Source organism: Zootoca vivipara, chromosome 13 (assembly GCF_965207765.1).
Source record: "Zootoca vivipara chromosome 13, rZooViv2.hap1.1, whole genome shotgun sequence".
Classification (NCBI taxonomy): Eukaryota; Metazoa; Chordata; class Lepidosauria; order Squamata; family Lacertidae; genus Zootoca; species Zootoca vivipara.
Window position 1 is genome coordinate 38,737,912 of NC_142596.1, and position 27,959 is coordinate 38,765,870.

The 27,959-nt window shown below is 44.6% G+C and overlaps 1 protein-coding gene across 20 annotated transcripts in view; it reads right to left on the reverse strand.

Annotated features, from left to right (window-relative positions):
* Nucleotides 1-27,959, reverse strand: part of SNX29 (sorting nexin 29) — a 258,108-nt gene that overhangs the window by 227,148 nt on the left and 3,001 nt on the right. For 5 of the 20 annotated variants that reach the window (XM_088656766.1, XM_088656765.1, XM_060282867.2 and 2 more), the window contains exons 1-9: nucleotides 21,835-22,115; nucleotides 20,647-20,699; nucleotides 17,751-17,875; nucleotides 13,580-13,760; nucleotides 11,173-11,243; nucleotides 9,653-9,901; nucleotides 8,060-8,438; nucleotides 4,047-4,165; nucleotides 225-306 (exon numbers count right to left, since the gene is read on the reverse strand). In XM_088656766.1, the coding sequence (XP_088512892.1) occupies nucleotides 225-306; nucleotides 4,047-4,165; nucleotides 8,060-8,438; nucleotides 9,653-9,901; nucleotides 11,173-11,243; nucleotides 13,580-13,760; nucleotides 17,751-17,875; nucleotides 20,647-20,699; nucleotides 21,835-22,050 (1,475 nt within the window). In that variant the 5' untranslated portion in view covers nucleotides 22,051-22,115. Of the gene's footprint in view, nucleotides 1-224; nucleotides 307-4,046; nucleotides 4,166-8,059; nucleotides 8,439-9,652; nucleotides 9,902-11,172; nucleotides 11,244-13,579; nucleotides 13,761-17,750; nucleotides 17,876-20,646; nucleotides 20,700-21,834; nucleotides 22,119-22,164; nucleotides 22,293-23,229; nucleotides 23,295-27,959 lie in introns of those variants that run through there. The other 15 variants (XM_088656772.1, XM_088656770.1, XM_088656769.1 and 12 more) reach the window with 7 other exon arrangements.

Genomic DNA, 27,959 nt, shown 5'->3' on the forward strand with positions numbered 1-27,959 from the left:
CAAACACATTTCTCCGAGGGTTTGCACGCATAAACAAAGGTTTGTGCTAATCACTTTTTCCTTGGCTCAGATGCAACAACAAACTATGGCTTGCATAAACAAAGTAAGTAAAGAAACTGCCATACCATGGTTTGCCATTACACATATACCAAGCTTTAGACAGGAAGAAAACAGAAAGTTGTATGGGCTTGTTTGAAAGCTAGAAAACTTAATCTGCCTTATACCTGTAATGTGAGTTGGCATTTCGCCGAGCCATTTCTACTGAAAAATCAGCTGTTTCGTGCTCATCACCATTCTCCAGGTTACCTAAAATAGCACATGGATAACAGAGTTAGAAGAAATATGACAGAGGTTCTAGTTCAGTGTTACTTTCTTCCAGGCACTGGTCCACTTTTGAAAGCAGCCTTGTTAATTTTCACTCTCAGAATTCAGCTTTGTGAGAAATCCATTCTGGGACAATTTCATAGAGTGCAATGATACACTGAATTAAATATTGTAATCAAGGGAACCAGCCAAGATGGAGGTTGAAATCTACCAATTACTGGAGATCTTTATTCAAGACTAACAGGCTGCTTGCCAAGAATCAGATCCCTATAAAGCACACACTAAAGAGTGCAATGCTAGACTTAACTACTAAGCAGTTATAATTCACATAACTCAATTCAATGGGACTTAAGAGTAACTTTATGAATTGGTAAAAGAAAAAGAAAAGTATTTGTAAAACATTTCTGCATTCTGCAACCTTTAAGTACAAGAATTCAGGAAACAGGACAGATTACCGAAATTAGGTGATAAAATAGAGGTGTTATACAGTCACTTTGCAAAGCCCAAACACTAGTTGGTCCTCGCATTGAATGAGATGTGGGTTGTGGTCACTGCCAATTCACAGAAAAGTAACAGCATCCTGCCCGGGGTGAACAATTTTTGGCAGACAAGCCAAAAATTGCAATTGCTAGGATCCCAGTTCCCACCCCACCCATCAGTGACAAGGCCAAGGAGAATTCCCCTGCCCCAACCTTAAAGGTGGAAAGGTGACAGGGGTTTGCTGGTTTGCTCGCTATGTGTAACTTCCACCACCACCCCCCACTTGCCATAGCCAACTACCCCACAGCCTGCCTCCCAACCTCAGAACCACGTTACCAGCAGGGCAGTCTGTGTCACCTCTGCAGCTTCATATCTGAGGCTCAGGCTCATTGAGACATTGCAAAGCCACTATGGAGAGGGGAAACTGGCTCAAGCTACTCCCTACTAACCCAGGTCTCTTGCTTGTCCATTGAAGGAGAGAATTATTATAGAACAATGGAGGAAAATCTGCATTCACTGTCCAGTCTTCAGGCTGGATATTGGTTTTGCCCTGGATGTTTAGACTCGGGAAAGGGAAACCACATCTGTCCTTGTCAAGGGACGAGGGCTGGACCCCATTTACAGTGGTATCTCAGTTTGCAACCGTAATCCATTCCGCGGAGGCACGCACGCGCTGCGCAGATCGCTTCTGCGCATCCAACGCCGTGGAACCCGAATGCAAACACTTCCGGGTCCGCGGCGGTCGCTCGCCGAAGCGGTCGCTCGCCGAGGTAGGCGTAAACTGAGGTTTGACTGTAGAAGGAAACAGATTCACACCCAGGCTACTAGAAGATATGCAGCAATAGAAAGTAGTCTACAGTGTGCAAGTAAAATTCGATTTATTGCTCTGCTCACTATTGCCTCTGGTTCAGGCTATGGCTGCCAGTTAGTGCTAGAAATTTGCCCATCAAGAAATGTGGACCTCGGGTTCCGAATTGTGGTATTTAAGAACTAAGGTACAGCTACAGGTGATGAATTGTATCTACACGTTGTGCACACCTGTTGAAGTTAATGGGCATGACTAACTTAGGTTCCTTTATTTCAGAGGGTCTGCTTAGTTGGGTATGACCCCAGGCTCCTAAGCCATTATTTTTCAGCTCCCTCAGGATTAAAAACAGTCCTTTTCAACTTTAGATGCTCCATCAAGCCATACCTGACCGGCTGTGCAGGAGGCAGAAGAAAGGGAAAAAAGGAGAAATGGGGAGGGGAGAAGGGAATTTGAGTGCCCGACAGGTGAATGACAGCATAGTGTCCGACAACAACATTTTGAAAAGTCTCCCCCTCTCTTTTGCATTCAATGGGACAAGATCATTTAGCCAGGCATTTCCAGAGGCCAGTTCAAGCTGTGTGCGTCACTCTTCTTTCAATCTCTAAAGGAACTATTGTCATTTGTCATTGTCTCGCTGGCTTCTCAGTGTTGCTGTGTGTATGAAAAAAATATGCCGAAACAACAAATGCAAAGGACAGGTCCTTGCAGCTGTGTCCCGTCTGCACTCAGAGAGAAGGAAGGTGGTCCGGGGAGTTGAATAGCTGCAGCTTGCCTTGCTAGCCCCAGAGAGCTGCTTCTTGCTAGGATTTTTCTCCCCTCCAAAAGAAAGCCTTTTATAACAAGATTCCAGTTCATCTGTATTGGGCAGCGTGGTTGGGGGGGAGGGGACAGAATATCGACATGAATTGCATGGGCACATTAAGCCTTTTCAGCCTTTAATGGAAAGGTATGCATTCCATTTGGCACCTGACAATGGCTTTTTAAGAGAGGGGCTTTGATCAATTGTATGCAAGCCTTTCAACTATTTATACCATGCTGCAGAGTTAAATCCACAGGAGGGCACTGGATGCAGCGGTTAACGCTTTCAGGTCTTTTTTACTCATAGCTGCCAAAGAGGAAAACACAAAAGGGCACCATCTACCCAAAAGAGACCCAGTGAGATGAATGGAAGTTGCACAAAAGCTCAAATTTTCATTCCACGTGATGATTTACAAGTGACTGTCAATCTTCAGGCTTGGCAACTCGCTTTCTGTTCAACGATGAACTATATTTTCCTCGTCAGCTATATTTTTGATGTTAGCTATTTGCACGGGCCACACTTATTTGTATTTAGTCTTCCCTCCTCCTTCTATTAATACATTTCTCCAAGGTCTGGTGGCATGTCCCAGAAAGGATGGTCAGCCAGCACCCTTTGGCTTCTTATTGTGCAGGCTCTCTCAGTTGCTCACTTAGCCGAATGGACAAGCTATAGAAAGAAACAGACTTCCCGCACTACCTTTCAGTGGATTAAAAATATTTGAACTATAGTGAAAAGGACAAAGGCAATCTATTATGGGAGAATACGAGCAAATGAGCCAAATAAATTGATGGAGAAATGGGCATTTTTCTTCTGATGTACTGAAACGGCGAGTACAATAAAAATGTATAGCAGGGGTCCCCAAACTAGGGCCCGGGGGCTGGATGCGGCCCAATCACCTTCTAAATCCGGCCTGCGGACGGTCCAGGAATCAGCATGTTTTTACATGAGTAGAATGTGTCCTTTTATTTAAAATGCATCTCTGGGTTATTTGTGGGGCATAGGAATTCATTCATATATTTTTTTCAAAATATAGTCCGGCCCCCCACAAGGTCTGAGGGACAGTGGACCGGCCCCCTGCTGAAAAAGTTTGCTGACCCCTGATGTATAGCCGTATGTTTTCAGTTTATTGTGATGTGTATTTTTAAGTAGGGGTTTTATTTACTGTGTTGCAAGTAAACTTATTAATGCGAATTAATTAACCACAATAATAATAACAACAGTACAACATTTATCTCTCCAGTACAAACATACAGAAAACTCACTAGGCAAGGGAAGAGAGAGAAAAGCGTCAAAGAAAAAAAGTACTTCCTTGCATGCCCCCTTTCAAAAATAGCCCAACATTTTGTGTTATAAGTCATTCGCCCTCCATGCATTTCAGTTACAGTGGTACCTCGACTTACTAAGACGATCCGTTCCACGGCCGTCTTCGTAAGTCGAAGTCTTCGGTTGTTGAAGCGCCCATTCTGCACATGCGCGAAGTGCGATTTCACACTTCTGCACATGCGCCGACCGCGCACGCGGGGCGAAAAGACTTCCGGGGTTGTCGACTTCGGATGTCGAGGTACCACTGTACTTGTTTCAGACATTCTTTGCACTTGGCTGCAAAGATATCGACTGTTAACAATAGATACTCACCGGTCTGGGAGAAAGAGCCCACAGCACTGACAGGGAACAGCTCATCAGAATCATCATTCAGGACTTGCAGAGGAGGCCAGGCGCAAACCAGCGAGTTGCTCGTGACACCCTCAGACGGTCTAAAGAACAATCACATTTTTCAGAAAACAAAAATTGTGTATAACATTAGGCTTTAACTAGAACACAGCCTTTCCACGAAAAAAAATGTGTGTTTAAACTCCAAACTACCGTATATTCCGGCATATAAGATGATTGGGTGTATAAGACGACCCCCAACTTTTCCAGTTAAAATATAGAGTTTGGGATATACTTGCCGTATAAGAAATGCGAGCCAGCGTATAAGATGACCCCCGACTTTTGAGAAGATTTTCCTGGGTTAAAAAGTAGTCTTATACGCAGGAATATACAGTATATCTCTCATCAATTTCTGGTGGGTCGACTACAGGGCTGGAAGGAGTTCTCAGGTTGTATAAATATTTGGTTGCATAATGTTTATTCACATTTGTGAGAAGCTGATTTATGAATTAAAAGCGTCTCGGGGTACAGCTAAACTTATGTCATTTATCCCCCCCCCCCCAATTTGGCAGCCATTTTTTACTTATATGACAAGCCAACCTTAGGGATGGCGAGTCCCAATGAAACGGGGCTCTGCTTGGCTTCATAACATTTGTTTCGCATTCTCTCTGTATCAGGTCGGTTTTTGTTGTCACATCTAATGCATTCTGCGGTCTCTTGAAAATGTACTTTAGTTTTATTAGGCAATGGCTGTGAACCCCGGTTGTCGTTGTTTTGTAGACCCCCACCCCCTGACACACTTTTGTTTTTATTTATTTCTTATTAGGTTGTTACTTTAACTTCCTAATTTTGTCTTGAAAATAAATTTAAAAACTGTGTTCAAAGCAGCTCACAAGATACAAAAGCGTCTCCACCCCCATCGTTCTGCCTGGACATTGAGGTCCAGCGCCAAGGGCCTTCTGGCGGTTCCCTCGTTGCGAGAAGTCAAGTTACAGGGAACCAGGCAGAGGGCCTTCTCTGTAGTGGCACCCGCCCTGTGGAACGCCCTCCCAGCAGATGTCAAAGAGAAAAACAACTACCAGATTTTTAGAAGACATCTGAAGGCAGCCCTGTTTAGGGAGGCTTTTAATGTTTAATAGATTATTGTATTTTATTTTTCTGTTGGAAGCCGCCCAGAGTGGCTGGGGAAACCCAGCCAGATGGGAAGGGTATAAATTATTATTATATTTTTATTATCAACACCCATGAACATTTTGGTAAATGTGTCTGGTCAGCTATCCCAACTTCTGCTATTTTTGTTTATTTATTGTTCTCTTATTGCTATTACATTCATATCCAAGGAGCTCGAGGTGGCATCTATGGTCCTTCTCTCCTCATATTACCCTGACAACAACCCTGTGAGGTAGATTAGGCTGGGGACTGTGACTGGTCCAATGTCACCCAGCGAGCTTCACGGCTATGCAGGGATTTGAATCCTGGTTTCCCAGGTCCTAGGCCAGCGCTCTGACCACTGCACCGCACTGCTTGCCCAAAGCAAGAAGCACCAGACTCTGCACAAACACCCAGTACCAGGTATACACTCTCTATGGCTGTTGTGAGCAGGGGTTTGAATACAGACACAGAGGGCATGGGTTTAGTTCCATCCTTAGCATCACCTACAGCAGCACCAGATCTGGGCCTTGACACTAAGCATGAATCCAGAAGCTTCATCTATCAATCACTTTACATCCAAAAATTTCAAGGCAAGGCAAAAAAGAAGAAGAAAGTCTGTAAAACAGCATCATGTTGTGAACCCAGTACGGGGTACATTTTTAAAGCCCAGAAGTTGATATGGCACATGGGGTGAGATTATCCTTCCAAGAAGGCTTCCAAAAATAAAAGTCTTCAAAATTAAAAAACGGTCAGCCCGTCTAATCTGGATAGGGAATGACTCCAATGGGGTATCATTTATGCACAGTGTTCCTCAAACTTACAATAATCACGTACCACCTTCTCAGATGAAGATAATACATTCAATTTTAATGAATTGTTTTCTGCAGCTTTTTTTTTAACTACTATGATAAAGCACAATTTTAAAAATCTGCTATGTACCCTTTGAACCCTTTCGTGTACTACGGGGGGGTACGAATTCCGCACTTTGGGAAACACTGGTCCAGGGTGATTGTCAAGTGTCTCAAGTTTCCACTAATAATAAGGGATTTTGTTGCAGGAAACATCTAACCCAGATCTAAAGGCAGCTCTGCAAGCTCTTCAGGTAAATGTACCAAGTGATTTCTTCTGAGACCAGGTCTTGCTGAGGATCCAAACTGCCCCCCTGTGGCAGAAACTGCCTGCGTTTCACTACAGTTTGCATTAAGCTCCATCTGGTATCTGGTCAATTTCTTCAGTGGATATACATGGTTCCTTGCCCATCATTCCCCTGCTCTGGCTATCTGCTCCCAGCCACCGTCTAACCTGCTTCTTCCAAACTTGACCGTGGAGCTCCTCTTCAGCTGGACTGGACAAGGGCTAGCACTGCACCGGGTTAATGCAATGCTGTCGCGGCAGAATGCATACTTTACAGTCCTTTGCTCACATGCTTCCTTTGTGGCTCAGTTGTTGAGCACTTGTTTTGGGTGCAAAAGGTCCTAGGTTCGATCCCCAGGGGGAGCTAGGTGCTGACAGAAACCCAGGAGATCCACTACCAGTCATTCTGTCTGTAGACCAGTATTTTCAAAACTTGGGTCTCCAGCTGTTTTGGGGCTACAATTCCCATCACCACGGACCACGGGTCCTGCTAGCTAGGGATGGTGAGAGTTATACAAAGCTGGAGACCCAAGTTTGGGAAACACTGGGGTAGACAATGTTGGGGTTTTTATATATCCTCTTTTGCTTTAGCAGCAGCTAAGGTGCCAGTTGGTTTTCACACAGTGAGCCTGAGAAAGGAAGTCTGTGTTATCTCTTCCTGACCATGCGATGTTTTGTTTTTGTACCTTTTCATTTCTGCTTCTCAACGAAGTAAGAAGCAAGATACCTAGCTTTGTTCTGTTGGAGTTTTATGGGCAGAGGAACAGAGAATGGACCGTGTAACTAGCCTTACAATAAAGTAGCTTTAGTACTACTTTTGGCTTCTTCATTCCTGCTGGAACATGCATGGATTGTGTGTGTTCTTCTCAGAAGAAGAGGATCGCATATTTGTCGGCCCTCTGGACTGCTTCGGTAGCGGCAGCCAGGGACAGGCCACAGGAAAGCTCTTAAGAGTCTGGGGCAGTCTGGCGTTTGCCCCGAGAGCCTTTCCGACAGACAATACTGACCTGGATGGACCAATAGCCTGACTCTGTAGCAGGCAGCTTCCTAGATCTTTAAAAAGGATGATTGCCCCCTAGATAAATATGTTCTCATGCGCACACATACACAGAGAGAGAGAGAAAGTGAGAGAGAGAGAGAGAGTTGCTGTTTTTCAAAGTCCAAGAAGATTCATGACAAACTTGGCCAAGGCAGGACAGGTGGCAAGAAGGACTCGGCCACCGGTTCAGAAAGCGGTGAGAATGAAATCCCCCAAAGATCAAGGGTGGGGCAGCTTTTTCAGCCCAAGGGCCTCATTCGCTTTGGGGCAGCCTTCCGGACGCCGTATGCCAGGTGTGGGGCAGAGCCAGAGGCAAAAACAGATGGGGCCACAAATGTAATTTTTTCCTTTGTACGGTAATTTCTACACACACTCGCACACCCATCTCTAACCTTCATTCAGGCAAATTGGGGCCAGTATCGGAGTTCAAGGACACCTTCAAGCCAGGCAAAAACACTTGGGGTTCAGAGCAGGGCCAGGGTGGGGAGTGGCCTGGGGAAAGAGGTATGAGGGCCATAGAGAGAGACTTGCGAGTGTGGAATTTGGCAACCAAATCTACTGAAGATAAAAGCCATGCAAAACAAAACAACCACTGAAATCTCTTGAGTTTGCCTCTTAATTAATGTAGGAAAATGCCACATGCTGTCGTCTTGGGACACTGCAGAATACTCACTTTCCACAAGACTCTGCGTCTTCTGCCATGCAGCGGTTTCCCAAAATTTTGCCGTACGCATCATCATTTTCATCCACATCTTCATCATCTATACTTTTCACATCCAACTTTTGGAAGCCGCAGTCCCCATTGAGATATACAGAATCGTTTTTAAACAAAGGCACGCTTTGGTCCCCACTCAGTTTGGTTAGCATCTCTCCGGGGCCGGGGGGAGAAGCTACGTAGGGTGAAAACCTGTCCAAGTTTTCTTCGGAGCTTTCCCCTGCAACAATTCCCTTTAAGACATCCCCCGGGTTTTGTTCATCTTCCTCATCATCAAACGAAATGATATTTGTGACTTTCTTCTTTTTCTTCATCCGATCTTTTCTGCATTTTAAATCTGCAGAAGAGTGAGATGAACACAAAAGATTTCAAAACACACAGCCTATAAGAAAGAGCGGTTTTATTATTTTAGAAAGCTTATTCTAATTTTACAGGGTAGCATATATGCAACGGGGGGGGGAGTGTGAACTAATAGTTTTTCAGGATTCCAATAATGTGGGGTTCAAATCCACAATTCTTAGGAGTCTCACGACCTACTAACTGAGCTATCTAATCATTATGCCTAAGCTTAGCTTATTTCTAGAATCAAGATTTTATAGCATGTCATTTGAAACCATGGTTTTGTGATAGCCATGGTTTGTGATAGCCATGGTTTTAAAATTCCAAACCTGGTTTGAATTCGCAAATGTATAAGCGCCACTTTTCCGTTTTCCAGAGGTGAAGCAAATTGTTGCAATTTTGTCAGTTCAGACTTCATGCCAAATTATGAGCTTTTAAAAGGTGGCTTTGCACAGCTGTAGAACGGAAGCCAATTTCTTATGAATTTATTCTCCACGTTATTGCTACGGCTCATATGGATTCCCGACGGCAAACACAGAGGTGACCTAGAACAATGTAGCAGCTTCTCGTTCTTAACTGTACAGCGAGAACTCTCAACCTAGTCGCTGTCTCTTGCATGCCTTTTCCCCTTGATACAGACAGAAAGTCCCCAACTTAACTGGTCTATCGTGTGTTTATCAGAATGTGTTAGCTGCTTGACCACCTATGCATGATGAATCTTTATTTATTGCATTTACATCCCACCTTTCCTCCAAAGACCACAAGGCAGTGCATATGGTTCTTCCTCTACCCCAGGCATCCCCAAACTGCGGCCCTCCAGATGTTTTGGCCTACAACTCCCATGATCCCTAGCTAACAGGACCAGTGGTCGGGGAAGATGGGAAATGTAGTCCAAAACATCTGGAGGGCCAAAGTTTGGGGATGCCTGCTCTACCCCATTACCCACATAGGTTAGGCTAAGAATTAGTGACTGACTCCAGGTCACCCAGTGAGTTTCGTGGCCAAATGGGGTTTTGAACCCTGGTCTCCCATGTCCTAGCCATTACACCATACCATGCAGAAGCAAACAACAGGGTATATGGAAGAGTCGCTGCCTGGGAGATAAGGTATGAGTGAAAACCTCCCAATGTTCAAAATCACAGCTATCATCTAACGCAAGTCGCTTTTCCTGCAGGCCACCTCTGTCAATACAGTCAGCTCAATAAGACTTACCACCGCTAAGACTCTTCGATAAAATGGGCAAGGGGTCGGCATCTTGATCCGATTTGATTAAGATCGAAACAGGAGAGGACGCCGTGATTTCTCTGAGGAGGCTGCTAACTCCTTGAGTCGATTCCTTCAACAACGAGGTCACATTCTGTGTGGATTCTTTGAGAAGGTCAGAGACTGTGGGAGGGCCCTTGCTTTGCCCATTCAAATCCTTGTTATCAATGTTGATTGCAAAAAGAATAGAATGCAGCCCTTTATATAAAGCAAAAAAAAAAAGCAATGTAACTGAGTGGACAAATTTACACACACAAAAAAAATTATTTCATAGTTCATAAAACTTATAGTTATGCAACCCCCGAGCTTTCAGAAGACATCTGAAGGCAGCCCTGTTTAGGGAGGCTTTTAATGTTTAATAGATTATTGTATTGTATTTTTCTGTTGGAAGCCGCCCAGAATGGCTGGGGAAACCCAGCCAGATGGGCGGGGTATAAATAATAATTTGTTTATTTATTATTATTATTACCGCTTGATTGTAAAAGAAACCTCAAAGCAGTTCACAAAAAGAAAAGAAAGAACATTATAAGGCTACTTGATCCTTTTAATTTCCCCTCTGTTGCCCAGCAAAGACACTACAATCAGCTAATGGAACCCAGTTAGTTTTGCTACAATCTGATGATTATCGGCTTGTGGTAACACGGATGAGGGATTTTTCACTGGTGGCATTAGTCTTGGGCAATATTCTCCCTGCTGAAATATGGGAGGGTCCCATTAGTGTTGGCATTCCACTGACTCCTGAAGACACAACTGTTTAGGCAAGCGTTCCCCTGAAATGAACTTGTGATTTTACTGTTTAAACTGTGGGGTGGGGTTAAACTGTTTTTAATTGTCATGCTTGTTAACGGCTTGTTTTAACTGAGATTAACTGGAACGCGGGTGGCACTGTGGTCTAAACCACTGAGCCTCTTGGGCTTACTGATCGGAAGGTCAGTGGTTTGAATCCTCGCGACACAGTGAGCTCCCGTTGCTCTGCCCCAGCTCCTAGCAGTTCGAAAGCACGCCAGTGCACGTAGATAAATAGGTACCACTGCAACGGGAAGGTAAACGAACATTTCCGTGAGCTCTGGCACTCGTCACGGTCCTCCGTGCGCCAGTAGCTATTTAGTCATGCTGGCCATATGACCCGGAAAGCTGTCTGTGGACAAACACCGGCTCCCTTGGCCTGAAAGCGAGATGAGCGCCGCAACCCCATAGTGGCCTTTAACTGAACTTAACCGTCCAGGGGTCCTTTACATTTACCTTTTTAACTGAGATTGCTTTAGTGACCAATGGAACTGTTCTTGGGCATTTCAACTGTGTATTGATTTTATAGTTGTAACCTGCTTAGACGCCATTTTGGCACGGACGCAGCATATAAATAAATTCATTTCTTCCTATCTGTACCAAAAACGTTACCCGGCATTAAAACATTTCTAGTCCAGTCTTCACCACAAACTGCCGCACAGATCAAACTGGATGATACATACCAGCTGCCATGGTGGGAATCATACTAGAGCGCTCTTCATCCATCATGAAGGACCAGTCTTCGTAGAAGACACTAGACGTTAAAAAAAAAAGAAGGCAGGACAAAAAGGTAAACAAATCTACACATACAGAAGAGGCTGTGGTTCTTACTAACTGCCTTCCGGATGGGGACAGGAGAGGCGCTATGCTACTTCTATAAACTGAAAGAAAGCGGGAAAGTGGCACATGTGTTGCCCATGACACCTTTATGATGACTTTTTTACTACTCTCTTCCAACTCTCAAGACACAGACCAGATACCAAGGCTGTGCTGTGGCAGAGTGAAGCCAGCCTCAGTTTAGAGACGAAGCCATAACCCAGTTATGGACAAAGGATTCCTCAATACTGTAGTAATTATCTATAGTACTTTGTAAGCTGCTAAGGCTCAACACTGTAGAGTGCATTTTTAAAAGCTCAGGGACTGGCATTCTCCAACATCCCATTAAAACTACTATAATAATAATAATAATAAAAGGTAAAGGTAAAGGGGCCCCTGACCATCAGGTCCAGTCGTGTCCGACTCTGGGGTTGCGGCGCTCATCTCGCTCTATAGGCCGAGGGAGCCGGCGTTTGTCCGCAGACAGCTTCCGGGTCATGTGGCCAGCATGACAAAGCTGCTTCTGGCGAACCAGAGCAGCACACAGAAACGCCGTTTACCTTCCCGCCGGAGCGGTCCCTATTTATCTACTTGCACTTTGATGTGCTTTCGAACTGCTAGGTGGGCAGGAGCTGGGACCGAGCAACGGGAGCTCACCCCATTGCAGGGATTCGAACCGCCGACCTTCTGATCAGCAAGCCCTAGACTCTGTGGATTAACCCACAGTGCCACCTGGGTCCCTGCAATAATTAATAATAATAATAATAATAATAATTTTTATTTATACCCCGCCCTTCCCAGTCAAGACCGGGCTCAGGGCAGCTAACAACAAATAATAACACAAGTATAAAAGAAACAATTCAGTTATAAAACCTTAGGGGAGGGTAACTGTGGGGTCAGGCTGTGTCAGTCCGAAGGCCAAACGGAACAGCTCTGTCTTGCAGGCGCCACGAAAAGATGACAAATCCTGCAGGGCCCTAGTCTCCTGGGACAGAGCGTTCCACCAGGTCTGGGCCAGTACTGAGAAGGCCCTGGCCCTGGTCGAGGCTATAAAGACTGTGTATAAAGAACCCGCCAACCTATCCCCCCCCCACCCTCTTCAATGCTAACAGCCACAGCAATAGCCAAACACCAATCATAACAGGGTGACTAAACCTCATAGCCATCAGTCCCTCAACCCAACCCCATCTCATCTGCTTCCCAACCTTCCGTTATGCCCTGACCAGCCACTCTATAAAGGCATTTCCCAACATGTGGCTTTCCGGATGTTGTTGGACTACAGTTTCCACCAGTCCCAGCCAGCATGGCCAATGGTGGTGGATGATGGGAGATGCAGTCTAAAACGTCCAGAGGGCACCAGGATGAAGAAGACTGCTCTAGATGGTAGGTTAACCAAGGGAACGAAGGGTTAAGGCATAGGTAAACCCGGATCTACAGAGACCTTAGCTGTGTTATGAGGATTAGAGTCCGCATCCTGAAGAAATAGAGCTAATGCAGAGTTTTATTTGCACAGGAAACAGAACTCTCTCATGCACTCTCTTCCTTGGAAGATAAGTGAGCTAGAGAGGGCCAGATGCAGTTATCAGTCTAATAAGCCATGGATTATGAGACCTGAGAGACAGCCTCCATCCCCACACTTGCCTTCATGGCAGCAGAGGAACAGAATGCAATGGGAAACCATGGTTTAATGAAGCACCGAGTCAGGAGGTCAAGGGGAGGGATGATGGCAGAGCGCATGGGCACAAGGCTAATTCTCCACCTAATAAACCATGATTTATCAGACAATTGCACTTAAACAAAGTCAGTATGTACGGACGCATGTGGAAGATTGAGCAGGAAGTGTGTGTGTGTATGAAATGATACCGTCCAAGGCTGATACACAGTGAGTTGCCTAAGGTCAGTTTCTGTTTGTGGAGTTTTTTCATACAGCCTCTTGGGTACCTTAAAACAAAATTGGCAGTGACTGAAGACTCATACAAAATTGTTATGTACCCCAATGCATTTGGAATCATTCCCTCTCTCTCTCTCTCTCACACACACACACATATATAGATATATATACATCTTCTGCTGCAGCAGAATTGCCTAGAATTGCCAATTACTTAAATTATGATCAAGCCATTTGCTATTTAAAAACAAATGAGTACGTCATCTGTTCATGCCATGAATAGAAATTTTAGCCTGTTTTTGCAGTTTCAGACGGCTCATCAGGAAGCCTCTGCCAGTAGAAATTTACCTGTCAGGAAAAGGATCAAAAAAAGGGAAGTTACCTACCTCAGCCTGCTTTTATCTGCAAGCAGCATGTGAAAGTATCTTTCTAAGGAATGTTCATTCAGGGCACACCGCAGCCAAGCCCGACCTCTGCCAACGTCTGTGGTAATATTCCTCAGGGAGTAGAAACGCTGCAGCTCATGTTTATTTAGAACTTCTTTCACATAGTACCAGAACACCGGCTCTGAAAAAGTATGCATTCATAGGCGCACATAAGGTCATCTGAAATCTTCATCGGCAAAAATCCCAGGAGACAGAGAAGTACTGCCATGGTCAGCTCCACAATTCAGATGGAAGGGGGCCATTTCCCAGCAAAGCGATGAACAATAACTTAGCTCCAGCTCCCATTCAGCACACCCGGAAAAGACATCTGGGTTTCTTCAACCATGCTTTCCCTTGACATTCAAACTAGGATCCTGGTTAAAGGGCTCCCTACAAACCAGGGTTGGAAGCCTGGATCCTGATTTGCAGGAAGTGCCGAAACCACAGGTGCCTAGTTAGAACATCAAAGGATGGGGAAACAGTGGCTAAGGAACCAGGAAGTCTCCTCTGTAGCTGAGCAATCGAGGAAAAAGACGGGGAAAATACATAAACTCATTGCTGATTGACACAAACCATGTTGTTGTTTTCGAGTGTCCTCATTGCATCTGAACTGGGCCTCAAAACCCTGGTGACAATTCCCAAATAATCATTATTTCAAGTCACACTTTTTAATCTTCGGCCAATTGCACGCAGGGTAATTAAAGCAACAAGCTACCCATTCTGTTCTTGCAAATGCTCGCTGATTGCTTTGAAAACAGTTTTCCAGCTGGTTGATAATGCAACCACATACTGTACCTTCTTGAATGGAAATAGCTTTGAAGCGATTCACAAGTTATCCCTACAGAATTGAATTTTTACTGCCAGACCTAGTCTCCTGTGTCGAAAGGTCATCATACTCACCGTTTAATTAGCATGGCATAGCCAAACTTGTAGCACAATCCAGTGCAGATCTAAGTCGCACTGTGTTCAAGAGAGTTTACTCCCAGGCAAGTATGCTTAGGGGAGAACATATCTGCTCCTGATTTAGGAGAAATTTTAATTAACAGAGAAGTTTAAGGATAAGTGCCTGTTCTTTAAGTAGAGTATTAAAAACAGATTCCAAGGAATTGAAAAGCTTGATAATGGGTAAAGAGATTATAAAAGCTTTTGCTTTCCAAGTCATCTATTTAGCAAACCCTCTTCAAATTGTTATGATGAGACCAGCCTGGCCTACCATTTGCCTCATCATCACAAGAACATATAAAAAAAACTATGTTATCCTGCCTCAAACCATTGTTCTACCTTGCTCAGAATTGTCTAAACCAGGCATCCCTAAACTCAGCCCTCCAGATGTTTTGGGACTACAACTCCCATCATCCGTAGCTAACAGGACCAGTGATCAAAGATTATGGGAATTGTAGTCCCAAAACATCTGGAGGGCCGAGTTTGGGGGTGCCTGGTCTAAACTGACTGGCAGCAGCTCTCCAGTGTTTTATCTCTGTCAAGTAGGGGGAGAGAAGTCCTCTCAAGTCCGGGAGATAAGAAAAATAACAATTTATGGTAAAAGACAAATACAAGCAACTGAATTTAGCATGGGGCAACTTTGAAGTGACAACTCATACCTGTGTGTGTGTGTGTGTGTGTGTGTGTGTGTGTGTGTGTGTGTGTGTGTGTAGGTTTATTTAAAGTAAGGGAAGCTTCTCAATTACACAAACTTTTAGCCAAGAATGAAAAACCAAGAAAAACTAATACCTAAATTCTAATTATCTGTTAATATGTCAAAAAGAAACAGGGTTACAAGGGAGAGTAGAAGGCATTATAGAAACCTCCAATAATAGTGTACATTAATAATAATAATAATAATAATAATAATAATAATAATAATAATTTATTATTTATACCCCGCCCATCTGGCCGGGTTCCCCCAGCCACTCTGGGCGGCTTCCAACAAAACATTAAAATACAGAAATCCATCAAACATTAAAAGCTTCCCTAAACAGGGCTGCCTTAAGATGCCTTCTAAAGGTCTGGTAATTGTTGTTCTCTTTGACCTCTGGTGGGAGGGCATTCCACAGGGTGGGTGCCACTACCGAGAAGGCCCTCTGCCTGGTTCCCTGTAACTTAGCTTCTCGTAGTGAGGGAACTGCCAGAAGGCCCTCGGCGCTGGACCTCAGTGTCCGGGCAGAACGATGGGGGAGGAGACGCTCCTTCAGGTATACAGGACTGAGGCTGGTTAGGGCTTTAAAGGTCAGCACCAACACTCCAAACTTTTGGACGAGTGCAATGGACTTATGTTGGGAGGTATGGCATAACACCCAGGCACGTTGAACTAATAGGGACTCTTGTGGCAAACTGTAGAAGCCTGATGGCCAGCCAACCCAACCACAAGCTTACATGCCAAGAACCTAAATAACAGCACCTGGGCTTGGCTAATTTATCAATTCAGCACAAGTCTAATTGCACCCTACCTGGAGGCACCAGGGACTGAACCCTGGACTGTCTGCATGCAAAGCACATGCTCTTATCACGGAGCTACAGCTCTTGCCTCCCTTGTAGGGTTCACTGGTTCAAGCCAGCCTTGTACTTAACAGCCCACCTAGGTAGCCATAAACCAGAGTTCTTCTATTTGGGGTTCCCACATATTATTAGACTACAACTCCCATGATCCCAAGACAGTTGAGCCCAGTTCAGTCAGGGATGGCAAGAGTTGCTGTCCAACAGCGTCTGGGTAGTTGCTTTCCTTTCCCCCCTAAACATCCCCAAATACTATAAAGCTTTCTTTACAGGAGAGTTGCTCCAACCCTCTGATCGTTTTGGTTACTGATCCCTCTCTGTACCCTCTCCAGCTCTACGATGACCTTTCTCAAGGTCATCGTATGGCCTACGATGCTTGCATCATAGATCTCTATAAAGACGCTAGCATACTGACAGTCTTCACCCCACCCTGCACATCCCTTTCATTACGACTCTAGATTCACCTTTTTCACCGTGGATGTACACTGGGGCATTTGCACTGAGCTATCCACTGTGATCCCAAGATCTGTTTCCTGCTCATTCACCCCCTGCCTAGTTCCCATTAGGGATAGATGTCAAGTTAGTGATACCTCCCCCCACCCCACAAATCACTTTAGATTTACACTTATGCCTCTCCCTCAGTGGTGGTGGGGGCAGGAACAGGAGTCCAAAGAGACTGTTTATACCAGGCATCCCCAAACTGCGGCCCTCCAGATGTTTTGGCCTACAACTCCCATGATCCCAAGCTAACAGGACCAGTGGTCGGGGAAGATGGGAATTGTAGTCCAAAACATCTGGAGGGCCAAAGTTTGGGGATGCCTGGTTTATACACATACACACAGAGAAAGACTGTATCATATTAACAGAACCCTAATAATGTTCTACAACGGTGTGGATCAGTGCTGTCAACTTTCCCCTTTTCTGCGGGAAATTCCCTTACTCAGCGCCCTTACTTTCATATCCGGGAGTTGACAGCCCCATAGGATTCCTTATCTTCAAATCCGGGGGTTGACAGCTATGGTGTGGCTCTTTAATTGCTTCGTAAATCATTGTTACAGGTAGGTAGCTGTGTTGGTCTTACGTAGTCGAAACAAAATAAAAAAATTCCTTCCAGTAGCACCTTAGAGACCAACTAAGTTCATACCAACGACAAACTTAGTTGGTCTCTAAGGTGCTACTGGAAGGAACTTTTTTATTTTGTTTCATAAATCCTTGTTTGCTTAAAAGTACGATATAGGTGTAACAGCTCAAAAGAATGCATCATGTCACCTCCCCGCAAAAAATGGTGGCTGTGTCCATACCATAAATTTAAAGCACCCGCCCTACCCCTACCCTCCCCCCCCCCCCGAAATAACCCTGGAAACTGTAACTTAAGGGTCCTGGGAATTGTAGCTCTGGGAGGTGTAAACTACAGTTCCCATGATTCCTTGGGGGGAAGTCATGTACTGTAAATGTATGGTGCGTATGAAGCAGCGGAGACCCAAACTAATAAGAATAGTCGTTTCTCTTCCATTCCAGAAGCATTATTGAAATCTCATTTGTTGCTAGCTGTTTAAATGCAAGACAGACTGTTTAAACTTTTTTTTTTTACCAAATAAAAAGAAGAAGAAGAGCTGAGCGCATTGGAAGCCCAAATTACCCATTTCAGCTTTAGTGGAGAAGCCTGCTGCCTGCTTGATAGCTGCTGCTGTTAAGGCTAATCCCCTGGTCCTCTTCAAGCCATGCTGAAGCACAGATTCGAACTGAGCACAGAGACATGTAACTCTGCAAAACAGACAAAGCTTAATAAGAAGCACCGTAGGAAAGGGAGAAGGGGAGAAACAAGATTTAAAGGCACTATCCACCTCCCAGCTTAAGTCGGTGCAAAACAGTAACGATACCCCAGTTTAGCACAGAAAGCTATTTCACTGATTGCTGCAATCAGACCTCAAAACCTGCTGGTTCCTGCTACTCATCCGCAAGTCAAGGTCAAAAGAGGTTTCCTATCTACTTTACTCAGCAAAATTGGGAAGGGCTGGGGAAGCAGAAGGAATGGGAGCCAAACCCGAGGCAGAGACCCAGTCACAGAAACAGACACACTCAGTTCACAAGTCCTACAGCATGAATTTCGGGGTTGGGTGGAAGAAATGGTAAAGAGGTGCACAGGATTCATGAGCAACTGGTGGATTCCACTGTTAACCCGTGAAATTCAATGCCACAAGATGTGGTGACGGTCAACAACATAGGTGGCTTAGGGTTAGACAAAGTCATGGAGGGTAAGACATCAGTGCGGCTGCTCATCACAGTGGCTACAAACTGTCTCCAGAAGCGGTGTGCCTAAAGATTTGTTCTTGGCTCCAACTTGTGGTTAGTGAGGAGAGAACTGAACCACAAGCGCCGGTTCGGACGACACACTAAGCCACACAGACATAGGGTGCAGCAAATAATAATAATAATAATAATAATAATAATAATAATAATAATAATTTATTATTTATACTCTGCCCATCTGGCTGAGTCTCCCCAGCCACTCTGGGTGGCTCCCAATCAAATATTAAAACAATACAGCATTAAATATTAAAAGCTTCCCTAAACAGGGCTGCCTTCAGATGTCTTTTAAAATTAGGATAGTTGCTTATTTCCTTGACGTCTGATGGAAGGGCTGCCTTGAGATGCCTTCTAAAGGTCTGGTAATTATTGTTCTCTTTGACCTCTGGTGGGAGGGCGTTCCACAGGGTGGGTGCCACTACCGAGAAGGCCCTGTCTGGTTCCCTGTAACCTCACTTCTCGCAATGAGGGAACCGCCAGAAGGCCCTCGGCGCTGGATCTCAGTGTCCGGGCTGAACGGTGGGGGTGGAGACGCTCCTTCAGGTATACAGGACTGAGGCTGGTTAGGGCTTTAAAGGTCAACACCAACACTGTGAATTGTGCTCGGAAACGTACTGGGAGCCAGTGTAGATCTCTCAGGACCGGTGTTATGTGGTCCCGGCGGCCACTCCCAGTCACCAGTCTAGCTGCCGCATTCTGGATTAGTTACAGTTTCCAGGTCACCTTCAAAGGTAGTCCCATGTAGAGCGCATTGCAGTAATCCAAGCGAGAGATAACCAGAGCATGCACCACTCTGGCGAGACAGTCCACAGGCAGGTAGGGTCTCAGCCTGCATACCAGATGGAGCTGGTAGACAGACCGCCCTGGACACAGAAATAAGGGCCAGGGAGGAGTGAAGATCTAAAAATCCATTTAGATTGCACATAATCCCTGCTATAAAACAGCCACACTGGTTGCCAGTTCATATCCAGGCCTCATTTAAGGTGCTCGTGTTAGTGCTAAAAGCTCTAAATGACTCAGGTGCCAAATACCATCTACCACAGACATCCTTGAGGATTAAGATAGGAAGGGGATGGGGGGCCTTCTTGGTAGGTCTACCACCCTCAGAGGTTTGGGATGGAGGTGGCCCAGGAGAAGCCGTTCTCTGGTACCTCCAAGTTCTGGAACTCCCTCCCCACAGAACTGCGCCTGGCATCTTCCTTAGAAAGCTTTTGGCCAATGATAAAGACCCTGGGTTTTGACACTTGATGTTATCTTCCCCAGAGCCTGATTAACCCCACAACACATAGAAATCGGGAAACCTCCTTATAACGTTCAACAAGCGCTACAGATCTTTCCCACGTTGAGATGGAAATGAAACTGAAGAATGGGGAAGTTCTGCAATCGCTTCTTCCCAAAATAAGCTTCAAGAGAATTTCCATTCTAAGAAAAACAATGAAAATTATACCATTGTGGGGGGGGAGACTTACAGTGGTACCTCGGTTTATGAACACAATTGGTTCCAGAAGTCTGTTCATAAACTGAAGCGTTCATAAACTGAAGCGAACTTTCCCATTGAAAGTAATGGAAAGTGAATTAATCCGTTCCAGACGGTCCGCAGAGTAAGCGTTCATAAACTGAAGCAAACTTTCCCATTGAAAGTAATGGAAAGTGGATTAATCCGTTCCAGACGGGTCCGCGGAGTACTTAAACTGAAACGTTCATAAACTGAAGCATGGGTGTAATTGGTTCCGGAAGTCTGTTCATAAACTGAAGCGTTCATAAACTGAAGCAAACTTTCCCATTGAAAGTAATGGAAAATGAATTAATCCGTTTCAGATGGGTCCGCAGCGTTCATAAACCGAAAATTCATAAACCGAGGTGTTCATAAACCGAGGTTCCACTGTATTTCTTAGTCACAGCAATCCCCAGGGGAGCTTGATGAACCTGAAGGACCAACAATTATTGAAACCCCTATCAAGGACCAATTTATTGGGGGGTGGGGGAGTCAAGTAAGTTGCTGCCCTTGTGCGTCCTCTGCTGCTGCCCCTACCATTCGTTACAGAGGTTGTAAACACTTGCCTCATGCCAGCCTGCACACAGCACAAACACAAACTCTCTAACAATGACCTCCCCGCTCTCCCAGACTAGCCTGAATGTACCTATCAGGCAAAATGAAGCATCAAGCCAGCTGATGACACGTATGACTAAAAACAAGTGCCATTTATTCAATATCCTTTCAGACTTACCTGCTGTCCGAATCGGAAGCAATCTCCTTCCTCCCTCCAAATCTGATCTGGCACTGCAATGAACAGATATGTCAGCATCAATGGCGTGATGAGGAGAGTTTTAAATGTGTTGATACTCAACTTAAGTGCGTCACCATACACCTTTAGTTAAAATGCCAATCTTTTCTTTTTTTAAAAAAAAATTTTTTGGAACTACCAGTATGTAGGTGAAAGAAGCATGAGATTTGGCTGTAAAATCAAACTGCCATTCCATTTTGCAAAAGTCCACATGTATTGGCTTAGCGCAGTGTTTCCCAACCTTTGGTCTCCTGCTGGTTTTGTACTACAGCTCCCATCATCCCTAGCTAGCAAGACCAGTGGTCAGGGATGATGGGAATTGTAGTCCAAAAACAGCTGGAGACCAGAGGTTGGGAAACACTGGCTTAGCTCAAGGGTTTTCACCCTTTTTGAGTCCACAGCTCCCTTTACCATTGCATTCTTTCTGCGCACCGCTGTGGGTCTCAGGATCTCAATTATGCCCCCCCTCCCCTTGCCTGCCTCTCACCTCTTTCAAACACCCTCCTTTTTGGAGTGTTTCCGCAGCCTCCTCTCCTCTCCCCTCTTCTTGGGAGTCCTCAGGCAACCGCTGCTGCCACTCCTGGTCTCTGTGCTGCCACCCCCCACCCTAAAGAGAAGTACTTCCTCATGCCGCTGCCCCCCCCCAGGGGCCTAGGAAGAGGATGCCCCCAAGCTTAGTGGCCTGACAGAGATGCAAGAGGGCATCAGAGGAGGGAGGGAGGGAAGGAAAGAGGGACAGAGGCCAGTGTTGCTCAAGGCACCCCTGGCCATCATTTAGACCCCAGGGGTCAGCAAACATTTTCAGCAGGGGGCCGGTCCACTATCCCTCAAACCTTGTGGGAGGCTGGACTATATATTTTGGGGGGGGGGACGAATTCTTATCCCCCACAAATAACCCAGAGATGCGTTTTAAATAAAAACACACATTCCACTCATGTAAAAACACCATCCGCGGGCCGGATTTAGAAGGCAGTTGGGCCGGATCCAGCCACCGGGCCTTAGTTTGCCTACCCATGATTTAGGCATAGCTGCCAAGTCCCCCGTTTTTCGCAGGAAACCCCCGTATTTAAACCCGTTTCCCGCTGTTATCCCGAACAGAGAAAAATCCCGTAAATCCCCCGGATTTCCTACCTGCCAGGGAGGCTCCTTCTGCGCAGAACCGTTTTTGGGTGCCGCTCTGCCCATGTCTGGGCACAGGAAATTGGGCAGAGAGGCACCGGAAGTGTCGCTTCTACGTATGTCTGGACATGCGTAGAAGCGACTTCCAGTGCCGCGCCGCTGCTGATCCCGGATTTTTCTTACCGGGAGTTGGAGCGTATGGTTTAGGGCAGGGGTGAAGAGCCTCATGAATTTCAGATGCTGCTAGCCTATGACTCCCATCATCCCTAACAGCTGGGCTGGGCTGGCTGGAACTAATGCAAGCTGACGCACAACATCGAGAAGGCTAAAAGTTCTCCAAACCTGGTCTCATGGCTAGATGAACTTGTGCAACTTCTTTTCTTTTCTGGCGTCAAACCACAGCTTTATTGTTACTGCCTCTTTTTGCGAGCTGCGCTGGAAGCTTTCCCTTGAAGAGCAGCCAGTAAGTACTCAAAATAAAAGTGCAAAGAAATTTGCAGAAGACCAAAAAAGAAAGAAAGAAAGAAAAAGTGCCAGTTGAAGTGTCTCTGCTATTGCTTCCGTATGAGAAATGTGGCCAAAGCTTCCAAACTTCTCCAAATCCTCTGCAACTAACTTTGAATACAGGAAAGGAGCCATGAGCGCAGATGATCCAGCAAGTAAATTTCTGGAGCTCTACTAATTTACTTGTCCTGGCCAATTCCTATTCAAACTAAATGGTGGTTTGCCAAAGGAAACTGAGGGTGCTTCCAGCCTGTCAGTATTTTGCAGAAGGTATTCAAGTGCATACTTGAAATCTAAGTGGAATGAAGGGTTCCATTGCCCAGATAAAGCAAACACTTTTAAAAAAATCTGACTTTTTGCCGTTAGGAGAGGAATGTACTGTACTGAAAAGTAAGGGATGGTTAGTGATAAGACATATATGCACCGCACAGCCAAATCAGGATGAATGATTGTCGTCATATAACCTCTGCTCAAAAAAAAAAAATCCAGAACGAATGTTCCATAACAGGCATAGGCAAACTCCGGCCCTCCAGATGTTTGGGACTACAATTACCATCATCCCTGACCACTGGTTTTATTAGCTAGGGAAGATGGGAATTGTAGCCCCAAACATCTGGAGGGCCGGAGTTTGCCTATGCCTGTTTAACAACCAGACATTTAACCTCCGCCTAAGCTTTATGCAAGTAAATAGCTCAGTAAAAACTCAATAAATAATCTGGAAGAACCCTTAAGGTCCAGGATTATTTGGGAACAAAACTGCATTGCGAAAACAAAGCAAGCACACATATTGCAACACAGCTATTTAGAATTGCATCAAAATGAGACAGTTCCAACTACCGGTATTATTAGAGAGGTTTCAAAATATGGAGGCACCCTCTCCTCTTTGTAGGCCCAGCTTCTTACCTGTTTAACTGCATCCAATAATCTCTCCAGGAGAAACTGTCTTTTTGCCACGTTGTTCTGCAACCCTAGAAATCAAGAAAGCACAGGGGGCTATATATTAAATATACAACCCAGTTATTGGGGGTGGGATACCTTGCTTTTCGCCCCAGCAGTGCCTTCCGCAATCACATTAATTACAGTGATTTATATCAATTATCATAACTGATATATTGTACTGAAAGCACCTCACAGTTTTTAAATGCTCAAAACAGCAGTCATTAAAACATTATAAGAGGTCATGTTTGAGGAAAAAGCACAGTGGAGTAAGATGCCTGCCAAAGGTGAGATGCACATCCCTGGGTTGTTTCTTATTCAGGCATGAATTAAAAAATTAGAACACATCAAAAAAGGTTAAAGCAACTTATAATCACAGAAATAAGGTGAGTCCTCAAAATATACACCTCAGATGTCAGGTAAAGATGTCTGCCTTCAGCATTCACTGAAAGCTGTTTAATGAAGATTGGCAATTCAGTAGGGAAGGAATTCCACCATTTAGGGGCTCCCACAAAGAATGTCCTCTCCAGGGCTGCAGCCACTGCAAAATTCTGAGGGCAGCGGAACACCAGTGCGGCCCCCTCTGCCAATCATAACCCCCAGGGGGTCTGGAGGGAACAAGATGGCAATCTAACATGAATTTAACTCTTTAACGAGACCATTGATCCCTAAAATGAAAGCAATAAACAATGTACTGCAGTCACACAACCAATCAATTAGTAACTGAACTGGGTTCCACACAGTCACACAAAAAAGCTACAAAAATGCAAAATAAATAGCAAAAACAGACAGACCTCAGCGTAACACTCAAAACGGAAGTGTGGCACTCAAAACGGTGCATGTTTACTTCCAGGTTTACAGTGTTTGGGTTCCAAGTTGTTTGAGCACCAAGGTGTTTGAGAACCAAGGTACCACTGTATTGGGGACCTGAGTTGTTTAGGGCTTTAAACACCAGCATGAGCATCTTGGATTGGGCCCGGGAACAAACTGGCAACCACTGCAGCTGATTTAAGTCATAAGCCTGAGAAACAGTTCTGTCAAACTCAACAGACAACTTGCATTTTTGCTTCCTAGTAAAGGTATCAAGGACAGCAGGAGAGAAACCAATGGCGACTATGTCCTAATGGACCCAATGAATGAAAAACATTGCCTAAACTTTAGCTCTGTATGTGACTGAAGCAGTAGAAGCTCTGGCACTTTTCGTGCCAAGTACCGTATTTTTCCGTGTATAAGATGCCCCCATGTAGAAGATGCCCCCTATTTTGGGGGACTCCAAATTAAGAAAACACCCCTCAGCACTACCTGTGTATAAGACGAGCCCCAATTTCAAACCTAATTTTTTGGTATTAAAAACAAACAAACCCCTAGCCTTATACACGGAAAAATACGGTAGTTTTGACAAGTGACATTTGCAAGGAGCCAGAGGTGCAGAAAACAGCACTTGCAAGAGCTCTGCTGAGTAGGACCAAGGGGCTGTCCAGTCCAAAGTCCTGTTTCCAGCAAGGTGACTTTGGAAAGCTGACAATACAAGACATGAACACAGCATTCCTTTTCCCCTGTTGTTCCGCAGCAACAGGCATTCAGAGGCTGCTGCCTCTGGTCCTGGAGGAAGAACACAGTCACCGTGACTAATAGTCACCGATACACTTGCCCTCTATGAACTTGCCTAATCTGCCCTTTTAAACCCTGGACAGCCACTGCCAGTCAGAGGAGGCGATACTGAGCTACATGGACCAACTGTCTGCGACTTGGCATTTCTATTTATTTATCAAAGTATTTATATACTGCCATCTCATAAAATGCCACAGAAGTGTACAGAATGCAGAACACTACATGTAGACAATAAAACATTAAAGGCAGCTTTCAATGATGAACCAGTATTTTAATAATAAAATAATAATAATAATAATAATTAATAATAATACTGCTGTTCATAATATTCTCCAGCATTAGCCAGCTCTGATGCAACCAGTTTTTTTTAAAAAAAAAACCAGACTCCCCACTCTGCTTGAAGAACTGAAATTCAATTAGTCAGCATGAATGAAAAACGCTTACTCAGCCTGCTGCTGCATTCCGCGTTTCTGAAACATATAGATTTCAAGTTCATAACCCAAACTGGCCTCCGTGATGCTGTGGGAGTCCAGCTCACCCTGATGAGGGCCCCTGCCAGCTGGGGCTCTTCTTGAAGGTTCAAGAACCTCTGGAGGTTCCCATCTGTGGCACACAGGAACAGGGCCAATGATAGATCGTGGTGGGAGAATCAGAAAAGCGAAGTAGCAGGAAGGAAGTAGCATAGGAAGCTGCTGTGCCGAACCATTGGTCCATCGAGCTCAGCGTGGTCTACACGGACTGGAAGTAGCTCTCCGGAATTTTAGACGGGGATCTTTCTCGGCTCTAACTGGAGATACCAGGGTTTGAACTGGGTACCTTCTGCATGCAAAGCAGATGTGCTACCACTGAGCTACAGAAAGTATCCGAGAAGCAAACACCCTCCCCCCTAGGTGCGTGCTCTGCTTACGAGGGGTGACCTGTCCCAGCTTTTAATGTTTGATGGATTTCTGTATTTTAGAATTTCTGTTTTTTTGGAAGCCGCCCAGAGTGGCTGGGGGAACCCGGCCAGATGGGCGGGGTATAAATAATAAATTATTATTATTATTATTATTATTATTATTATTATTCACTGCCTGAGGCAAAACAGGAAGGTGCTGCCCTGCCCAGGCACCAGCACCACCCTTTGCCACCCACGCCAAAGCCTCGCTTACCAGGTCTTGAGACTGTGGCTTGCAGATTCCAGCGAGATCTCGTGGGGCTTTCACGAGCTCTCGCTTGAACTGAGAAGCCACCATTGCTGCTTCTCCAGTGGTAGCAGAGGCGTCCCTTGGATCCTATTACCTGAGTCAACTTCCTCAGTCTGCTTACCATCATGCTCTGCTGAAAGATTTGATCCACTGCTATCAATTTTCAGCACAACATTGCCCTGGTAGAAGAAAGACACAGAAGCAGGAACCAATTGGCTTCTGCCTCCTACTCAGGTGTAACAGGAATCTCTGATAACATGACACTACTGTGCCATACAAGTGCTTTAGTTTAAAGGAGGTGGAACAGCAAAGTTGTCCCTTTGCTCTTGGAGAAGTAACAATACCAAGGGAATAATATGATGATGAGGGTGTTAGGGGTGTTAAGGGATGGGTAGTGCCACTGGTGGTGGTCACATAATGCTCCTTCTGGACCAGTTTGTCCATATTTGGTCCCCACCCTGCAGTCACCTGTGGTTTCTAGAAACTGTCAGCATATGACAGCGGCCACACCTCAGGAATGGCCTTGACTGGCCAGCTAAACTAGGTGATGGTAGCTGATAAGGTCTCAAACTCTTGGTGAGTTAGGGACTTTCCATGCATGCAAAAACAGGCTCTGGCCGATTGAGCGAATGAAACCAAGAATAAAATAAATATATTGATAGATACAAAAGAGAGGGGGGATTTCTCCCTGCCGGATAGGAGATTATATTATGAAGCATCTTGTCTTTGTTGGTTGAAGGAATGGATTACATTGGAGAATCCACATACAGTATCTTAAATTTAGAAGGTTATGATAGTATCTTTGGTTGGAATGCCTATTTGTGGTATGAAAAGGTGAAAGTACATAAAGGATTTACAAATCACATAATTAGGAAAAAATTGTATAGAGTATGTGATGAATACAAAAAATTATTGGCGACAAAACCACCACTTTGGCTCTCACCGTTGGAAGCCATAACAGTAAAGAAAAAGAATATGATAGAAGGTTGGACAACTTATAGAAAAGAGTTTAAATTAGAAAAATTTAAGGATTTATCAGGAAAGTTAACAACATGAATACAATACCATCATTTGAATGAAGTATTTAAGAAAGGTAGGAAATGAGGGTTTAGGGAAGAAATATCACAACTGGAGAGAGATCTGTTGGAATGTAAAAGTGCTGTCTAAAATGTATAAGATGTTATTGGATTGGGAGACAAAGCATGAGCAGGTAAAATATTCAGTACATTGGGCAATAGGTATTAGTTATAATATAGATATGGAAGTGTGGGAACAGTAGTGGAATACAGATATAAAATTTACAGCATGCTATGGTTTAAGAGAAAACTATACAAAAATGTTATATAAATGGTATCTAACACCAAGTAAACTGGCAAAAATGTATAAATCAAAATTGAATAAGTGTTGGAAATGCAGAGAGAAAGAAGGTACTTTTATCATATGTGGTGATCTTAAAGCTTACTGGGAAATGATATATAATGAACTGGAAAATATGTTTAAAATAACATTTTTTTTAAAAAAAAACCAGAAGCTTTTATTCTGGGAATTATAGGAGTAAAAGGTAAAGGGGCCCCTGACCATTAGGTCCAGTCGTGACCGACTCTGGGGTTGCGCGCTCATCTCGCATTATTGGCCGAGGGAGCCGGCGTATAGCTTCCAAGTCATGTGGAATTATAGGAGTAGAACTACCTAAACAGTATAGAAATTTACTCATGTATGTGACTACAGCTGCAAGAATGTTATTTGCCCAAAAATGGGAAGAAGAAAAGTCCCGACGAAAGAAGAATGGATACAAAAACTTATGGACTATGCAGAAATGGCGAAACTTACCGGAAAAATAAGAAATCAAGGTAACAAACGTCTTATAAAAGAATGGAAATGAGTTATTGAATGTTTACA